General features: G+C 42.7%; 1 protein-coding gene across 2 annotated transcripts; it reads left to right on the plus strand.

The window, feature by feature from the left end:
- The first annotated feature begins 830 nt into the window (after positions 1 to 830).
- LOC142391475 (sorting nexin-9-like) lies at positions 831 to 19,116 on the plus strand. 2 transcript variants are annotated; one of them, XM_075477238.1, is made up of 16 exons: positions 831 to 951; positions 3,760 to 3,846; positions 3,918 to 3,992; positions 8,081 to 8,165; positions 8,306 to 8,453; positions 10,268 to 10,352; positions 10,433 to 10,558; positions 13,592 to 13,709; positions 13,970 to 14,100; positions 14,180 to 14,283; positions 15,405 to 15,508; positions 17,208 to 17,362; positions 17,439 to 17,528; positions 17,794 to 17,908; positions 18,764 to 18,855; positions 18,931 to 19,116. In XM_075477238.1, exons 1-16 carry the CDS (start codon positions 940 to 942, stop codon positions 18,976 to 18,978), a joined length of 1,575 nt encoding a protein of 524 aa, XP_075333353.1. In that variant the 5' UTR covers positions 831 to 939; the 3' UTR covers positions 18,979 to 19,116. The 2 variants fall into 2 exon arrangements, with proteins under 2 accessions (XP_075333353.1, XP_075333354.1); XM_075477239.1 differs by having other exon boundaries at positions 8,309 to 8,453.
- The last annotated feature ends 1,864 nt before the right edge of the window (positions 19,117 to 20,980 follow it).

Below are 20,980 nucleotides of genomic sequence, written 5' to 3' on the forward strand. Positions count from 1 at the left end.
TTTATTTTTATAGGGTACAGTAGTATTTTTAAGGCTTATTTTTATAGGGTACAGTAGTTTTTTTAAGGCTTATTTTTATAGGGTACAGTAGTTTTTTTAAGGCTTATTTTTATAGGGTACAGTAGTATTTTTAAGGCTTATTTTTATAGGGTACAGTAGTATTTTTAAGGCTTATTTTTATAGGGTACAGTAGTATTTTTAAGGCTTATTTTTATAGGGTACAGTAGTATTTTTAAGGCTTATTTTTATAGGGTACAGTAGTATTTTTAAGGCTTATTTTTATAGGGTACAGTAGTTTTTTTAAGGCTTATTTTTATAGGGTACAGTAGTATTTTTAAGGCTTATTTTTATAGGATACAGTAGTATTTTTAAGGCTTATTTTTATAGGGTACAGTAGTTTTTTTAAGGCTTATTTTTATAGGGTACAGTAGTATTTTTAAGGTTTATTTTTATAGGATACAGTAGTATTTTTAAGGTTTATTTTTATAGGGTACAGTAGTTTTTTTAAGGCTTATTTTTATAGGGTACAGTAGTATTTTTGTGATGTTCTTTTACAGGGTACAGTAGTATTTTAACTGTTTTCTTCGGGGCATCTCCACATGTAACAGGACACTTTCCAGGAAACGCCCAGTTAACTGAACACTGACCCGCGTTTCCGGTTTGTGATTTCACTCCGTGAAGTTTTCTTGTTACGTCAGAGGACACCGGAAATGCCCTTTCAGAATAAAACGTTCCTTTGCAGCGGTTCTGTATAAAAGGTAAAGCCAAACATCAGCGTTTACTCACAGGATGTTTGGGGCTCTTATTGTGGAAGGATGTCCGGAAGTCCCATGCGCGTGCCTGACACCTTGACGCAGCGGTCGCGTGCTGTGCCGTGAGGCGACGGGATGAAGCTTCTGATCAGAACCGAACCTTAAAACCTTCTGCTGTGACGTCAGCATGGCTACAAAGGTAAGAACTCACCTGAACCTGATGGCGGGAACGCGGCTGCTGCCGCCGCCGGCGCGCAGGGACTCAGAAAAAGAAAGATGAGGTGCAGGTACACAGAGCAGCAGCTGCGCGTGAGACGGGTGGAGAAAACACAGGGACAGGTGGAGGCTACAGCAGGTAACAGGTGGTGTTTGTGCGTTTCTGTCAGACAATATTCAAACTGAACTTTGCATACAAACAGGAAACAGGTGCTATGATGAGGTATTTACCTCCAAACAGCTCCAAAACCTCGGTCCAGAGTCCTGACCCAGAGTCCTGACCCAGAGTCCTGGACCCAGAGTCCTGACCCAGAGTCCTGACCCAGAGTCCTGGACCCAGAGTCCTGGACCCAGAGTCCTGACCCAGAGTCCTGGACCCAGAGTCCTGGACTCCTGGACTCTGGGTTTATCTCAGTTCATTGTTTGTTCCCCCCCTCGGTGAGGGTGAGGAAAACAAAGACGTGATTTCAGTGTTCGAATTATCCACCGGGCTTCGGGGGGGTTGGACTTTTTGCGGATCAATTGATGACGTCACCCCCCCCCCCAAAAAAAATAAATAAATCATGATAATATCATGATATGCAAACACAACAATACGTTATCATTTGCAAACTCCCTGCTAGAGCCTCATATGAATCAAGTGACCACGTTCGCGGGAAGATCACATCAAAGCACTCGTCTCCGTAAACTCCGTGTTGCCAGATTGGGCTGTTTTGGATGACCGTCTGCGGGTAAAAATGGGTATTGGGCGAGTTTTTCTGTATCTGTATACGGCTCTATGGCCATAGAAATAAATAGAATTCAGTTTAGACTGGTTTAGTTTAGATTTAGTGCCTCCAGGCGGGGTTTGAGCATGTTTGGAAATCATCTGGCAACCCTGCAAAATCCGCGCTGCGCAGGTGAATTCAGCTCAAATCTGCACGCAGCACTGTCAAGTTCAACCACCTAGCCAAAGTTTGCCTCACACACGTTGCTGCAGCAGGACGTTGCTAACTTTCCAGTTAGCAACAAGCACAGCAGCAGAACCAACACATGCAGAATAATACATAAATATTAAACCTAGCAACGACCCAACTTCAAACAGCTGTATGGCTTACCAAAAGCCCACTAGCAAACTAGCAACTAGCCATTATGTAGTGCCCACGAAACGCAATCAAGAAATGTCAATCAGCAAAGTGAACCCAATGACGCATACAGAATCAAGCTGTAAATGATCAGACTACAACTGCCAAATTCAACATAGCTTGTAATGTCCGCTGTAAACAGTGTGCGCTTTTCTTGAGATTGAAAAGTGCTATCAGACAGCCCCGTGGTGTCATGGTACACTGCTAGCTGCTATATGAAATGATTTCAAACAGAGTCAAAATTATGATTAATCCTATATTTGTCACGGCGGACATATGGTAAGGAATCCCATTTTTCCTACCTCTTTGTGGGCATGCTATCCTTTTTGCCTCCTTGCTAGACACAGCTATCCTTGCTTCCTGCTTGGTGGAGTCACACTATCCATTTGCCTTCTTCTAACTTAGTTAAATGATATTATTCCAATTGTGCTTTAAACACATGATAAGCCTTGTACTTTATTTTCTGACATCAAGTATGTTGGTTGGTGTATTCTGGATTAGAGCAGTCTGCCTCTGTCTTTGAACTGAGACTACTTGTGCATGTTGACTCGATGGAATTCCTCTGATGTAGTCCTAGGCTAACTTTTTTCTCATGGGAGAAAGGGAAGGGCGGTCACCTGTCTTGAGTGTTTGTAAGTTCAGTGCTTTTTAAAGTTGAAATAATATTAGTCTAATTTGTTAGTTTCATTTAACAAATCACGGGAAACCTCCACCTTGACACCTTAAATCCACGCGCTCGCATCTCAAACATCTTTTTAACGGGCATCAAAACCCTGCATCTCAGTGCTGCCGATGTTTTGGACTCTGCGCGAGCTGCCTGCGAACATGCGAAACGCCCGCTGGTGGTACAGTCCATGGAAGGGGTGTTCCAAAACGCATTTTATTTGTTTATTCATAGTACACATTGAAAAATACTAAGTAACAAGACATTTTCAACACCTGATTTTAATAATAGATCCATTTTTTCATTACCCCCCCAAAAGTGTAATTTAGTCCCATTTGGGGGCTATCAAGTCTCAATCGGGGGGGTCAGACCCCCCCGGTACCCCCCATAATTCGAACACTGCGTGATTTAAAATGTCATGTTGGAACAGAACTTTGTTTAACAACAAACACAAGCAGAACGGTGTAAAACTTGCATAGATTCTGGTGTGAGCACAGCGGTGAATATGTGACCAATGCTTTGTGTGGACAGGAAGATGGTGGTCCCACTGACAAACAGACATTTCCTGTCAGGAAGACCCTCAGTGACAGCCAGCAGGAACCAGCTGATGAGGGACTGATCATCTGAAGCAACAACACCGAGGATAGGGTTATGGTTAGGGTTGGGGTTAGGGTTAGGTATTAGGAGATTATAACTCAGTGGGATAGGGTTATGGTTAGGGTTAAGGTTAGGGGATGGTTAGGGTTAAGGTTAGGGTTAGGGTTAGTGAAAGGGAAAGGTTATATACATGATAATTGATGGAATTATGAATTTGTTAAAAAATATTAATTCAAAATTCATTTTTGGCTCAGGGTTAGGGTTACGTTAGGTTAGGGTTAGGGTTAGGGTTGGGTTAGGGAGGGTTAGTGTTGGGATAGGGTTAACGGGTTAGGGTTAGGGTTAGGGTTGGGTTAGGGAGGGTTAGGGTTGGGATAGGGTTAACGGGTGTGTTTGTGTGTTTCAGGCTCAGGTTCTGTACGACTTCACAGCCGAACCAGGAAACAACGAGCTTTCAGTCAGACAGGGAGAGACTGTCACAGTGATCGACCTGGTACGTGCATTATTTATCCTGTACGAATACACCAAGTACACACCCAGAACTAACATGTATCTGTTGTACAGGCTGTGGGCGGAGGCTGGATCGCAGCCCAGAATTCTAGCGGACAAACTGGACTGGTACCTGAGGGATATTTACAGGTGAGCAGGACAAGGTCACAAAATACAAATACAGCCTTTATTGACAGAATCGCAAAGATAGAAAACACCCACAGAGAAATAAAAAACTACCATCACAAAGAGACAGAAACCATCAAAGAGACAGAAACCATCACAAAGAGACAGAAACCATCAAAAAGAGATACAAAAACATCACAGAGACAGAAAAACCATCACAAACAGACACAAAAACCATCACAAAGAGACACAAAAACATCACAAAGAGACACAAAAACATCAGAGACAGAAACCATCACAAAGAGACAGAAACCATCACAAACAGACACAAAAACCATCACAAACAGACACATAAAACATCACAAAGAGACACAAAAACCATCACAAACAGACACAAAAAACATCACAAAGAGACACAAAAACATCACAAAGAGACAAAAACCATCACAGACACAAAAACATCACAAAGAGACAGAAAAACCATCACAAAGAGACAGAAACCATCACAAAGAGACGGAAACCATCACAAAGAGACAGAAACCATCACAAAGAGACACAAAAACATCACAAAGAGACAGAAACCATCACAAAGAGACAGAAACCATCACAAAGAGACACAAAAACATCACAAAGAGACGGAAACCATTACAAAGAGACACAAAAACATCACAAAGAGACACAAAAACATCACAAAGAGACGGAAACCATCACAGAGACAAAAACCATCACAAAGAGACGGAAACCATCACAAAGAGACGGAAACATCACAAAGAGACACAAAAACATCACAAAGAGACAGAAAAACATCACAGAGACAAAAACCATCACAAAGAGACGGAAACCATCACAAAGAGACGGAAACATCACAAAGAGACAGAAAAACATCACAGAGACAAAAACCATCACAAAGAGACGGAAACCATCACAAAGAGACGGAAACATCACAAAGAGACACAAAAACATCACAAAGAGACAGAAAAACATCACAAAGAGACAGAAAAAACATCACAAAAAGACAGAAACCATCACAAAGAGACAGAAACCATCACAAAGAGACAGAAACCATCACAAAGAGACACAGAAACATCACAAAGAGACAGAAACCATCACAAAGAGACACAGAAACATCACAAAGAGACAGAAAAACATCACAAAGAGACACAAAAACCATCACAGAGAGACAGAAACCATCACAAAGAGACACAGAAACCATCACAAAGAGACACAGAAACCATCACAAAGAGACACAAAAACATCCCAGACACAAAAAACATCACAAAAAGACAGAAACCATCACAAAGAGACACAAAAACATCACAAAGAGACAGAAAAACCATCACAAAGAGACACAAAAACATCACAAAAAGACAGAAAAAACATCACAGACAGAAAACATCACAAAGAGACAAAAACCATCACAGACACAAAAACATCACAAAGAGACAGAAAAACCATCACAGAGACAGAAACCATCACAAAGAGACAGAAACCATTACAAAGAGACACAAAAACATCACAAAGAGACACAAAAACATCCCAGACACAAAAAACATCACAAAGAGACACAAAAACATCACAAAAAGACACAAAAAACATCACAGACAGAAAACATCACAAAGAGACAAAAACCATCACAGACACAAAAACATCACAAAGAGACACAAAAACATCACAAAAAGACACAAAAAACATCACAGACAGAAAACATCACAAAGAGACAAAAACCATCACAGACACAAAAACCATCACAAACAGACACAAAAACATCCCAGACACAAAAAACATCACAGAGACAGAAACCATCACAAAGAGACAGAAACCATCACAAAGAGACAGAAAACCATCAGAAAGAGACACAAAACCATCAGAAAGAGACACAAAACCATCAGAAAGAGACAGAAAAACATCACAGAGACAGAAAAACATCACAGAGACAGAAAAACATCACAGAGAGACAGAAAAACATCACAAAGAGACACAAAACCATCACAAAGAGACACAAAACCATCACAAAGAGACAGAAAAACATCACAGAGACACAAAACCATCACAAAGAGACACAAAAACATCACAAAGAGACAGAAAAACATCACAGAGACAAAAACCATCACAAAGAGACAGAAACATCACAAAGAGACACAAAAACATCACAAAGAGACACAAAAACATCACAAAGAGACAGAAAAACATCCCAGACAGAAACCATCACAAAGAGACAGAAACCATCACAAAGAGACACAAAAACATCCCAGACACAAAAACATCACAAAGAGACAGAAAAACATCACAAAGAGACAGAAACCATCACAAAGAGACACAAAACCATCACAGAGACAGAAACATCACAAAGAGACACAAAAACATCCCAGACAGAAACCATCACAAAGAGACAGAAACCATCACAAAGAGACACAAAAACATCCCAGACACAAAAACATCACAAAGAGACAGAAAAACATCACAAAGAGACAGAAAAACATCACAAAGAGACAGAAAAACATCACAAAGAGACAGTAACCATCACAAAGAGACAGAAACCATCACAAAGAGACAGAAACCATCACAAAGAGACACAAAACCATCGCAGACACAAAAAACATCACAAAGAGACAGAAAAACCATCACAAAAAGACAGAAACCATCACAAAGAGACAGAAACCATCACAATGAGACAGAAAAACATCACAGAGACAGAAAACCATCAGAAAGAGACACAAAACCATCAGAAAGAGACACAAAACCATCACAAAGAGACAGAAACCATCACAGAGACAGAAAAACATCACAGAGAGACAGAAAAACATCACAAAGAGACACAAAACCATCGCAGAGACACAAAACCATCGCAGAGACACAAAACCATCACAGAGACACAAAACCATCACAAAGAGACACAAAAACCATCACAAAGAGACAAAAACATCACAAAGAGACTGAAACCATCACAAAGAGACAGAAACCATCACAAAGAGACAGAAACCATCACAAAGAGACGGAAACCATCACAAAGAGACACAAAAACATCACAAAGAGACACAAAACATCCCAGACACAAAAAACATCACAAAGAGACTGAAACCATCACAAAGAGACTGAAACCATCACAAAGAGACAGAAACCATCACAAAGAGACACAAAAACATCACAGAGACAAAAACTATCACAAAGAGACGGAAACCATCACAAAGAGACAGAAACATCACAAAGAGACACAAAAACATCACAGAGACAGAAACATCACAAAGAGACACAAAAACATCACAGAGACAGAAAAAACATCAGAGACAAAAACCATCACAAAGAGACAGAAAAACCATCACAAAGAGACACAAAAAACATCACAAAGAGACAGAAACCATCACAAAGAGACACAAAAACATCCCAGACACAAAAAACATCACAAAGAGACAGAAACCATCACAAAGAGACAGAAAACCATCACAGAGACAAAAACATCACAATGAGACAGAAAAACATCACAGAGACAGAAAACCATCAGAAAGAGACACAAAACCATCAGAAAGAGACACAAAACCATCAGAAAGAGACACAAAACCATCACAAAGAGACAGAAACCATCACAAAGAGACAGAAAAACATCACAGAGACAGAAAACCATCAGAAAAAGACACAAAACCATCAGAAAGAGACACAAAACCATCAGAAAGAGACAGAAAACCATCACAGAGACACAAAACCATCGCAGAGACACAAAACCATCACAAAGAGACACAAAACCATCACAAAGAGACACAAAACCATCACAAAGAGACACAAAAACCATCACAAAGAGACACAAAACATCCCAGACACAAAAAACATCACAAAGAGACTGAAACCATCACAAAGAGACAGAAACCATCACAAAGAGACAGAAACCATCACAAAGAGACAGAAAAACATCACAAAGAGACACAAAACCATCACAAAGAGACAGAAACCATCACAAAGAGACAGAAACCATCACAAAGATACAAAAACCATCACAAAGAGACAGAAACCATCACAAAGAGACAGAAACCATCACAAAGATACAAAAACCATCACAAAGATACAAAAACCATCACAAAGAGACAGAAACCACCTTCTCATGTAATGCAGTTATGTTTCAGATTGGTGGAGACTTGTCCTCAGGCGGTGCAGCTTTTGTCAACAGAACCGGGGGTTGGGACAGTCGAGGATATCCACCCTCACAGGGTAACGCTTGTTTTTTTATTCCCAGCAGACCTGTTTTATTTAACGTGAGTTTTATGTTTTATTCAAAATGTGGAACGGGTTTGTTCAAAGCTGGTCGGGCGCTGAGGGGAAATAGTTGTAAGGAATAAAAGTGTCTCCAGAAGCCGTTGACGATGATGATGGGGAGTGGGACGATGACTGGGATGACCAATCGGTGAGCAGTTACCATGGCAACGGTCAGGTGGAGGAGGAGAGCGGGACATCAGGACGGAGTATGCATGGACCATCCGTCAAGATCGCCCTCAACAAGTAATCACGTTTTGAAAAAACACAAGAAACTGGTGGAGTCCAGTGGGTGGTGTCAGAAGCCTGTAGAGTCCAGTGGGTGGTCTCAGAAGCCTGTAGAGTCCGGTGGGTGGTGTCAGAAGCCTGTAGAGTCCGGTGGGTGGCGTCAGAAGCCTGTAGAGTCCAGTGGGTGGTGTCAGAAGCCTGTAGAGTCCGGTGGGTGGTGTCAGAAGCCTGTAGAGTCCGGTGGGTGGCGTCAGAAGCCTGTAGAGTCCGGTGGGTGGTGTCAGAAGCCTGTAGAGTCCGGTGGGTGGCGTCAGAAGCCTGTAGAGTCCGGTGGGTGGCGTCAGAAGCCTGTAGAGTCCGGTGGGTGGCGTCAGAAGCCTGTAGAGTCCAGTGGGTGGTGTCAGAAGCCTGTAGAGTCCGGTGGGTGGTGTCAGAAGCCTGTAGAGTCCGGTGGGTGGCGTCAGAAGCCTGTAGAGTCCGGTGGGTGGCGTCAGAAGCCTGTAGAGTCCGGTGGGTGGCGTCAGAAGCCTGTAGAGTCCGGTGGGTGGCGTCAGAAGCCTGTAGAGTCCGGTGGGTGGCGTCAGAAGCCTGTAGAGTTAAATTTGATTCAGTTTTATTTGTATAGCACCAAATCAGTCATCTCAAGGCACTTAAATAAAATAGTCCAGTGGGTCCCAAACTTTCTCTGCTGGGCCCTTTCGGTACATAAGAAAATGTTTGCCAGCACTGCAACTTGTCTTTGCACCTGTTTTTGTCTGTAAACTCGTCTTTGTGCTCTGGATGTTTTGTCTCCAAGTGTTAGCTTAGCTTGTTTGGCTTCAAGCTGTCACAAACTCCTCATTACCCACCGCTGTACAGGTGAAGCCAAAGGCAAGATACGTGTCATCATATCCTGTGTCAGATATGTGTCATCATTAGGGATGGGAATTGATAAGATTTTTACGATGCCAATTCCATTTTCGATTCTGCTTAACGATTCGGTTCTTTGTCGGTTCCCTTATCGATTCTCATTTGGAGAAAAAGGACAACAAACCGGTCGATCAGCATCAACTTTGTTTAGTTTAGAAGTAACACGAGTCATGGCCTCACAAACCCAACAACGGTGAGGTCCACATTGGTCTATCCTGGCCTGGGTAATTTAACTCTTCCTGCTCTGGTGAAAGGAGAAGCTGGAGGTAGAGGTGAACTGGGGGTAGTACCACCAGCCTCTGGCTCTGAGCCAGTCAGGCTCTGTCTCTCATGATTTCATCTAAATGTAATGCCTGAGAAGGCATTCATTTAACCTTAACCGTTACTAACAGCAGCTTTTACAATCAGGCAAATGGTGCTAACATGATAGGCAGTGTTTGTTAGTTAGTTACCTGCAGTGTTAGCCGAGGACATGCTAACGTTGCTAACGTTGCTAACGTTGCTGGGTTCAGATTCACCAACGTTAGTCCGGAGCAGATCGAAAACGCGACATTCATTCATAGTTATTGCATGTTGGTAGTATTTCCTCCCTTTGGTGAAATATTCACTTTGCAAGTTGCCCTGTTGTCGTCTTTTTTAGGGATGTGTAACCAAACTTTCCAGCGTTTGCACCGCTTGGGCGCCATGTTTACTGTTGGCTGCTGGCTGCGCTGGACTCGCCACGCAACGCTGCGTGGTGACGTCATTCGCGCCCACTGGAATCGATAAGGGAATCGTTTGCAAAATGGCCAAACGATTCCAAGGAATTGAAACACTGGGAACCGGTTCTCAACAAGAACCGGTTCTCGATTCCCATCCCTAGTCATCATATCCTGGAGCAGCTGGGTCTGAGAGCACAGAAAAGTATTGTGGTGTCTCCTCAGGTTCCCGTTCTCCAAAGGCCCGAGTCCGGAGGTCTTCCTGTTGGCCAAACCACCTGCAGACAGCAGAGACAGACTTCCTGTCTATGTGAGTCCTCAGGCCGACCAATCATTGTCCCTGACCTGTCTTGCTGCGCTCTCATTGGTTCCTGCTCCTTGTCCAATCAGGTGGGAGAGGTGGGTCCGGTCTGGCTCTACCCGACTTCTCCTCTGGAATGCTGGATCCAAGACCCGAAGAAAGAGTCCAAACTGTACGGCCTGAAGAGCTTCATCGAGTACCAGATCCTGCCCAGCGTGAGTAATACTCAGAAGTACTCTGCAGTACTCAGATATATTCAGTAGTACTCAGCAGTATTCAGCAGTATTCAGCAGTACTCAGAAGTATTCAGTAATATTCAGTAGTACTCAGAAGTACTCAGATATATTCAGTAATATTCAGTAGTACTCAGAAGTACTCAGGTATATTCAGTAATATTCAGTAGTACTCAGAAGTACTCAGATATATTCAGTAATATTCAGTAGTACTCAGAAGTACTCAGGTATATTCAGTAATATTCAGTAGTACTCAGTAGTACTCAGATATATTCAGTAATACTCAGTAGTACTCAGCAGTACAGATATATTCAGTAATATTCAGCAGTACTCAGATATATTCAGTAATACTCAGCAGTACTCAGATATATTCAGTAATACTCAGCAGTACTCAGATATATTCAGTAATACTCAGCAGTACTCAGATATATTCAGTAATACTCAGCAGTACTCAGATATATTCAGTAATACTCAGTAGTACTCAGCAGTACTCAGATATATTCAGTAATACTCAGCAGTACTCAGATATATTCAGTAATACTCAGTAGTACTCAGCTGTACTCAGATATATTCAGTAATACTCAGCAGTACTCAGATATATTCAGTAATACTCAGCAGTACTCAGATATATTCAGTAATACTCAGCAGTACTCAGATATATTCAGCAGTACTCAGCAATACTCAGTAATATTCAGTAATACTCAGCAGTACTCAGTAATATTCAGTAATACTCAGATATATTCAGCAGTACTCAGCAGTACTCAGATATATTCAGTAATACTCAGCAGTACTCAGCAGTACTCAGATATATTCAGTAATACTCAGCAGTACTCAGATATATTCAGTAATACTCAGTAGTACTCAGCAGTACTCAGATATATTCAGTAATACTCAGCAGTACTCAGATATATTCAGTAATACTCAGTAGTACTCAGCAGTACTCAGATATATTCAGTAATATTCAGCAGTACTCAGATATATTCAGTAATACTCAGTAATACTCAGCAGTACTCAGTAATATTCAGTAATACTCAGTAGTACTCAGCAGTACTCAGATATATTCAGTAATACTCAGCAGTACTCAGATATATTCAGTAATACTCAGTAATACTCAGCAGTACTCAGATATATTCAGTAATACTCAGCAGTACTCAGATATATTCAGTAATACTCAGTAGTACTCAGCAGTACTCAGATATATTCAGTAATATTCAGCAGTACTCAGATATATTCAGTAATACTCAGTAATACTCAGCAGTACTCAGGTATATTCAGTAATACTCAGTAGTACTCAGCAGTACTCAGATATATTCAGTAATACTCAGCAGTACTCAGATATATTCAGTAATACTCAGTAATACTCAGCAGTACTCAGATATATTCAGTAATACTCAGCAGTACTCAGATATATTCAGTAATACTCAGCAGTACTCAGATATATTCAGTAATACTCAGTAATACTCAGCAGTACTCAGATATATTCAGTAATACTCAGCAGTACTCAGATATATTCAGTAATACTCAGTAGTACTCAGATATATTCAGTAATACTCAGCAGTACTCAGATATATTCAGTAATACTCAGTAATACTCAGCAGTACTCAGATATATTCAGTAATACTCAGCAGTACTCAGATATATTCAGTAATACTCAGCAGTACTCAGATATATTCAGTAATACTCAGTAGTACTCAGCAGTACTCAGATATATTCAGTAATACTCAGTAATACTCAGCAGTACTCAGATATATTCAGTAATACTCAGATATATTCAGTAATACTCAGCAGTACTCAGATATATTCAGTAATACTCAGCAGTACTCAGATATATTCAGTAATACTCAGCAGTACTCAGATATATTCAGCAGTACTCAGCAATACTCAGTAATATTCAGTAATACTCAGCAGTACTCAGTAATATTCAGTAATACTCAGATATATTCAGCAGTACTCAGCAGTACTCAGCAGTACTCAGCAGTACTCAGATATATTCAGTAATACTCAGTAATACTCAGCAGTACTCAGTAATATTCAGTAATACTCAGTAGTACTCAGCAGTACTCAGATATATTCAGTAATACTCAGCAGTACTCAGATATATTCAGTAATACTCAGTAGTACTCAGCAGTACTCAGATATATTCAGTAATACTCAGTAATACTCAGCAGTACTCAGATATATTCAGTAATACTCAGTAGTACTCAGATATATTCAGTAATACTCAGATATATTCAGTAATATTCAGCAGTACTCAGATATATTCAGTAATACTCAGCAGTACTCAGATATATTTAGTAATACTCAGCAATACTCAGTAATATTCAGTAATACTCAGATATATTCAGTAATACTCAGATATATTCAGTAATACTCAGCAGTACTCAGTAATATTCAGCAGTACTCAGCAATACTCAGATATATTCAGCAGTACTCAGCAGTACTCAGCAGTACTCAGATATATTCAGTAATACTCAGTAGTACTCAGATATATTCAGTAATACTCAGATATATTCAGTAATACTCAGCAGTACTCAGTAATATTCAGTAATATTCAGTAATACTCAGATATATTCAGCAGTACTCAGCAGTACTCAGCAGTACTCAGATATATTCAGTAATACTCAGTAGTACTCAGATATATTCAGTAATACTCAGATATATTCAGTAATACTCAGCAGTACTCAGTAATATTCAGCAGTACTCAGCAATACTCAGTAATATTCAGTAATACTCAGCAGTACTCAGTAATATTCAGTAATATTCAGTAATACTCAGATATATTCAGCAGTACTCAGCAGTACTCAGCAGTACTCAGATATATTCAGTAATACTCAGCAGTACTCAGCAGTACTCAGATATATTCAGTAATACTCAGCAGTACTCAGATATATTCAGTAATACTCAGCAGTACTCAGCAGTACTCAGATATATTCAGCAGTACTCAGCAGTACTCAGATATATTCAGTAATACTCAGCAGTACTCAGAAGTACTTACAGTATTTTTCTGTCCTGAAGACCACCAACAGACCTGTCAATCATCGATACAAGCATTTTGATTGGCTGTATGAACGCCTGCTGGAGAAGTTCGGCTCCGTGCTGCCCATCCCCTCACTACCTGATAAACAGGTGACAGGTGAGCAGTTACCGTAGCAACAGCACGCAGGTAAGCAGTTACCGTAGCAACAGCACGCAGGTGAGCAGTTACCGTAGCAACAGCACGCAGGTGAGCAGTTACCGTAGCAACAGCACGCAGGTAAGCAGTTACCGTAGCAACAGCACGCAGGTAAGCAGTTACCGTAGAAACAGCACGCAGGTAAGCAGTTACCGTAGCAACAACACACACATACACCCACCTGTCTCTGGTCTCACCTGTCCCTGGTCTCTGTCTCTCAGGCCGGTTTGAGGACGACTTCATCAGGACCAGGATGGAGCGTCTGCAGGCCTGGATGACTCGGATGTGTCGCCATCCCATCATCTCTCAGAGCGAAGTCTTCCAGCTGTTCCTCACCTACAGAGATGAGAGGGTAGGTTAGGCCCCGCCCCCTGCAGGTGCCCTGTCTCATTCTGGATCCTGATTGGCTAAGGCACAGTTTGCTCTTTCAGGAGTGGAAGGCGGGGAAGAGGCGGGCGGAGAAAGACGAAACCGTGGGTCCCATGATGTTCAGCCTGGTTGAGCCTGAGGCAGCCGAGCTGGATGCCACCCAAGTGTAAGTTTAACCCTGGGCTGTGACTGTCAGGCTCCACCCAGGTGTAAGTTTAACCCCGGGCTCTGACTGTCAGGCTCCACCCAGGTGTAAGTTTAACCCTTGGCTGTGACTGTCAGGCTCCACCCACTATAAGTTTAACCCTGGGCTGTGACTGTCAGGCTCCACCCAGGTGTAAGTCAACTTTATGAATACCTGTTTAACCCTGGGCTGTGACTGTCAGGCTCCACCAGGGTTTAAGTTTAACCCTGGGCTGTGACTGTCAGGCTCCACCCAGGTGTAAGTTGAACCCTGGGCTGTGACTGTCAGGCTCCACCCATATGTACCTTTTTAACCCTGGGCTGTGACTGTCAGGCTCCACCCAGATGTACCTGTTTTAACCCTGGGCTGTGACTGTCAGTTTCCACCCACTATAAGTTTAACCCTGGGCTGTGACTGTCAGGCTCCACCCAGGTGTAAGTCACCTTTATGAATACCTGTTTAACCCTGGGCTGTGACTGTCAGGCTCCACCCACTATAAGTTTAACCCTGGGCTGTGACTGTCAGGCTCCACCCAGGTGTAAGTCACCTTTATGAATACCTGTTTAACCCTGGGCTGTGACTGTCAGGCTTCAGGCAGGTGTAAGTCACCTTTATGAATACCTGTTTAACCCTGGGCTGTGACTGTCAGGCTCCACCCAGGTGTAAGTCACCTTTATGAATACCTGTTTAACCCTGGGCTGTGACTGTCAGGCTTCAGGCAGGTGTAAGTCACCTTTATGAGTACCTGTTTAACCCTGGGCTTTGAGGACACATACATGCAGCTTTATAAAGAGGGCAGGTGAGGTATCAGGGCTGGTAATTTAAAGCTACACTTCAGGTGTCACTTCAATTCAATTCAGTTTATTTATATATTGCAAATTACAACAAATGTCATCTCAAGGCACTTAAATGATATAAATAACTATAGTAAATATTATAGTCCAATCCAAACTGATTTAGTTTAATTCATTGTAATCTGAATCATTTTCAAAATAATCCAATTAATTCATATAGAGCCAATTCAAAAACAATTTCCTAGCTCAGGAAACAAACAGATTGCACCGAAACTTCGTGTGAATGTGTATTTGTGTGTTTCTGTGTAGTGAACAGAGATGTGAACAGCACAGTCGGTTCACAAAGGCAATGGACGACGGAGTCAGGGAGCTGCTGAATGTTGGGCACACACACTGGAAACGCTGCGTTGGACGTGAGTACGAACACTGAAACACGGGTCCACACGGGTGCAAAGTGTCTTAGGAACAGAGTTTAACTGTGTCTCAGAACAGCTGTAGAGGGAAAATAGATCCCCATTAAAAGAAGTAAAATAATAAGATTCAAATCTTATTGTTTTGGTGTTGTGTTTAACTCTGTTATCCATGGATGTGGTGTTGTGTTTAACTCTGTTATCCATGGATGTGGTGTTGTGTTTGACTCCGTTATCCATGGATGTGGTGTTGTGTTTGACTCCGTTATCCATGGATGTGGTGTTGTGTTTGACTCAGTTATCCATGGATGTGGTGTTGTGTTTAACTCTGTTATCCATGGATGTGGTGTTGTGTTTGACTCAGTTATCCATGGATGTGGTGTTGTGTTTGACTCCGTTATCCATGGATGTGGTGTTGTGTTTGACTCCGTTATCCATGGATGTGGTGTTGTGTTTGACTCCGTTATCCATGGATGTGGTGTTGTGTTTGACTCAGTTATCCATGGATGTGGTGTTGTGTTTGACTCAGTTATCCATGGATGTGGTGTTGTGTTTAACTCTGTTATCCATGGATGTGGTGTTGTGTTTAACTCTGTTATCCATGGATGTGGTGTTGTGTTTAACTCTGTTATCCATGGATGTGGTGTTGTGTTTGATTCCGTTATCCATGGATGTGGTGTTGTGTTTGATTCCGTTATCCATGGATGTGGTGTTGTGTTTGACTCAGTTATCCATGGATGTGGTGTTGTGTTTGACTCCGTTATCCATGGATGTGGTGTTGTGTTTGATTCCGTTATCCATGGATGTGGTGTTGTGTTTGACTCCGTTATCCATGGATGTGGTGTTGTGTTTGACTCCGTTATCCATGGATGTGGTGTTGTGTTTGATTCCGTTATCCATGGATGTGGTGTTGTGTTTGATTCCGTTATCCATGGATGTGGTGTTGTGTTTGACTCAGTTATCCATGGATGTGGTGTTGTGTTTGATTCCGTTATCCATGGATGTGGTGTTGTGTTTAACTCTGTTATCCATGGATGTGGTGTTGTGTTTGACTCCGTTATCCATGGATGTGGTGTTGTGTTTGATTCCGTTATCCATGGATGTGGTGTTGTGTTTGACTCAGTTATCCATGGATGTGGTGTTGTGTTTGATTCCGTTATCCATGGATGTGGTGTTGTGTTTGACTCCGTTATCCATGGATGTGGTGTTGTGTTTGATTCCGTTATCCATGGATGTGGTGTTGTGTTTGATTCCGTTATCCATGGATGTGGTGTTGTGTTTGATTCCGTTATCCATGGATGTGGTGTTGTGTTTGATTCCGTTATCCATGGATGTGGTGTTGTGTTTGACTCCGTTATCCATGGATGTGGTGTTGTGTTTGATTCCGTTATCCATGGATGTGGTGTTGTGTTTGACTCCGTTATCCATGGATGTGGTGTTGTGTTTGACTCCGTTATCCATGGATGTGGTGTTGTGTTTGATTCCGTTATCCATGGATGTGGTGTTGTGTTTGACTCCGTTATCCATGGATGTGGTGTTGTGTTTGACTCCGTTATCCATGGATGTGGTGTTGTGTTTGACTCCGTTATCCATGGATGTGGTGTTGTGTTTGACTCCGTTATCCATGGATGTGGTGTTGTGTTTGACTCCGTTATCCATGGATGTGGTGTTGTGTTTGACTCCGTTATGTTGTGTTATCCAGCGCTGCCTAAGGAGTACGAGCGGATTGGCCGAGCCTTCGGGAACCTGTCGGCTGTTTTTAACAGCAGCATGTATCCAGGTGAGGAGACGCTGACAGACGCCCTGACGGCCGCCGGAAAAACCTACGAGGACATCGCTCAGATCGTCGCACAGCAGGTGACTCGCACACGCCGTGATTAATGAGCGTTGCCATGGTTTTCTGCTTCGTTTACACGCCGTTTGATGTTTCCAGCCTCAGAAGGATCTGCACTTCCTGCTGGAGACCAACAGCGAGTACAAGGGCCTGCTGGGATGTTTCCCCGAGATCATCACCGTGCACAAGGTGAGAGGGGGGGGGGGGCGGGGCCAGGGGGCGGGGCCTCACCTGTATGTGTTTTCAGGCTGCGGTGGAGAAGGTGGGAGGGTGGGCGTGTCCAAGGGGGCGGGGCCTCACCTGTATTTGTTTTCAGGCTGCGGTGGAGAAGGTGGGAGGGTGGGCGTGTCCAAGGGGGCGGGGCCTCACCTGTATGTGTTTTCAGGCTGCGGTGGAGAAGGTGGGAGGGTGGGCGTGTCCAAGGGGGCGGGGCCTCACCTGTATTTGTTTTCAGGCTGCGGTGGAGAAGGTGAGGGAAGCCGACCGGCTGGTTTCTGCAGGCAGACTGAGCATCAGCGACCGGAGGAGCATGAACCAGCGTCTGAGCAGCATGAGCTACTCCCTGCAGGGTACTACAGACAGTACTACAGAAAGTACTACAGACAGTACTACAGAAAGTACTACAGACAGTACTACAGAAAGTACTACAGACAGTACTACAGAAAGTACTACAGACATTACTATACACTATGCAATGTACTACAGAAAGTACTATACACTATGCAATGTACGACAGACAGTACTATACACTATGCACTGTACTACAGAAAGTACTAAAGAACGTACTATAGATTATGCACTATACGACAGACAGTACTACAGACAGTACTACAGAAAGTACTATACAATATGCACTGTACTAAAGAAAGTACTTTACATTAGGCACTGTACTACAGAAAGTACTATACACTATGCACCGTACTACAGAAAGTACTACAGAAAGTACTATACACTATGCACTGTACTACAGAAAGTACTACAGAAAGTATTATACACTATGCACTGTACTACAGAATGTACTACAGAAAGTACTATACATTATGCACTGTACGACAGACAGTACTACAGACAGTATTACAGACAGTATTACAGACAGTACAAAGTACTACAGAAAGTACTACAGACAGTACTTCAGACAGTACTACAGACAGTACAAAGTACTACATACAGTACTACAGACAGTACTACAGACAGTACTACAGACAGTACTACAGACAGTACAAAGTACTACAGACAGTACTACAGACAGTACTTCAGACAGTACTACAGACAGTACAAAGTACTACAGAAAGTACTACAGACAGTACTTCAGACAGTACTACAGACAGTACAAAGTACTACAGACAGTACTACAGAAATTACTACAGACAGTACAAAGTACTACAGAAAGTACTACAGGGTAACCGAACATCTTTCTTTTCCAGCTGAGATGAACCATTTCCATAGCAACCGTATCTATGACTATAACCGCGTGATGCAGTGTTACCTGGAGCAGCAGGTGACCTTCTACCAGCAGGTGAGGACAGGAAGGGGGCGGGGCCAGGTGTGGTGACGTGTGACATCACCTCCTTTCTGCTCTCTGATTGGTCAGATCGCCGATAAGCTGAGAGAAGCTCTGAGCCACTTCACCACGCTGTGAGGGCGGAGCCTGATGATGTCAGAGATGATGTCAGAGATGACGCCATCCGAGACTGTTACCAGTAGAAGCTTTTTGAATATAACTCTGAATACTGATTCATTTTAACAGATTTTACTCAATAAATTTATCTTTCTACCACCTCTGCTGTGTGTGTGTCCTCACTGCTGAAAACATCTGGAAACATCTGTATGTGTCCTCACTGCTGAAAACACCTGGAAACATCTGTATGTGTCCTCACTGCTGAAAACATCTGGAAACATCTGTGTGTGTCCTCACTGCTGAAAACATCTGGAAACATCTGTATGTGTCCTCACTGCTGAAAACACCTGGAAACATCTGTATGTGTCCTCACTGCTGGAAACATCTCTGTGTGTCCTCACTGCTGAAAACATCTGGAAACATCTGTATGTGTCCTCACTGCTGAAAACACCTGGAAACATCTGTATGTGTCCTCACTGCTGAAAACATCTGGAAACATCTGTATGTGTCCTCACTGCTGAAAACACCTGGAAACATCTGTATGTGTCCTCACTGCTGGAAACATCTCTGTGTGTCCTCACTGCTGAAAACATCTGGAAACATCTGTATGTGTCCTCACTGCTGAAAACATCTGGAAACATCTGTGTGTGTCCTCACTGCTGAAAACACCTGGAAACATCTGTGTGTGTCCTCACTGCTGAAAACATCTGGAAACATCTGTGTGTGTCCTCACTGCTGAAAACATCTGGAAACATCTGTGTGTGTCCTCACTGCTGGAAACATCTGTGTGTGTCCTCACTGCTGAAAACATCTGGAAACATCTGTGTGTGTCCTCACTGCTGAAAACATCTCTGTGTGTCCTCACTGCTGAAAACATCTGGAAACATCTGTGTGTGTCCTCACTGCTGGAAACATCTGTGTGTGTCCTCACTGCTGGAAACATCTGTGTGTGTCCTCGCTGCTGAAAACATCTGTGTGTGTCCTCACTGCTGGAAACATCTGTGTGTGTCCTCACTGCTGAAAACATCTGGAAACATCTGTGTGTGTCCTCACTGCTGGAAACATCTGTGTGTGTCCTCACTGCTGAAAACATCTGGAAACATCTGTGTGTGTCCTCACTGCTGGAAACATCTGTGTGTGTCCTCACTGCTGAAAACATCTGGAAACATCTGTGTGTGTCCTCACTGCTGAAAACATCTGGAAACATCTGTGTGTGTCCTCACTGCTGAAAACATCTGGAAACATCTGTATGTGTCCTCACTGCTGGAAACATTTGTGTGTGTCCTCACTGCTGAAAACATCTGTGTGTGTCCTCACTGCTGAAAACATCTGTGTGTGTCCTCACTGGTGAAAACATCTGTATGTGCCCTCGCTGCTGAAAACATCTGTGTGTGTCCTCACTGCTGGAAACATCTGGAAACATCTCTGTGTGTCCTCACTGCTGGAAACATCTGTGTGTGTCCTCACTGCTGAAAACATCTGGAAACATCTGTATGTGTCCTCACTGCTGGAAACATCTGTGTGTCCTCACTGCTGAAAACATCTGGAAACATCTGTGTGTGTCCTCACTGCTGAAAACATCTGTGTGTGTCCTCACTGCTGAAAACATCTGGAAACATCTCTGTGTGTCCTCGCTGCTGAAAACATCTGGAAACATCTCTGTGTGTCCTCACTGCTGGAAACATCTGGAAACATCTGTATGTGTCCTCACTGCTCGAAACATCTGTGTGTCCTCACTGCTGGAAACATCTGTATGTGTCCTCACTGCTGGAAACATCTGTGTGTGTCCTCACTGCTGAAAACATATGTGTGTGTCCTCACTGGTGAAAACATCTGTATGTGCCCTCGCTGCTGAAAACATCTGTGTGTGTCCTCACTGCTGGAAACATCTGGAAACATCTCTGTGTGTCCTCACTGCTGGAAACATCTGTGTGTGTCCTCACTGCTGAAAACATCTGGAAACATCTGTGTGTGTCCTCACTGCTGAAAACATCTGTGTGTGTCCTCACTGCTGAAAACATCT

This window comes from Odontesthes bonariensis, chromosome 11, assembly GCF_027942865.1.
Source record: "Odontesthes bonariensis isolate fOdoBon6 chromosome 11, fOdoBon6.hap1, whole genome shotgun sequence".
Classification (NCBI taxonomy): domain Eukaryota; kingdom Metazoa; phylum Chordata; class Actinopteri; order Atheriniformes; family Atherinopsidae; genus Odontesthes; species Odontesthes bonariensis.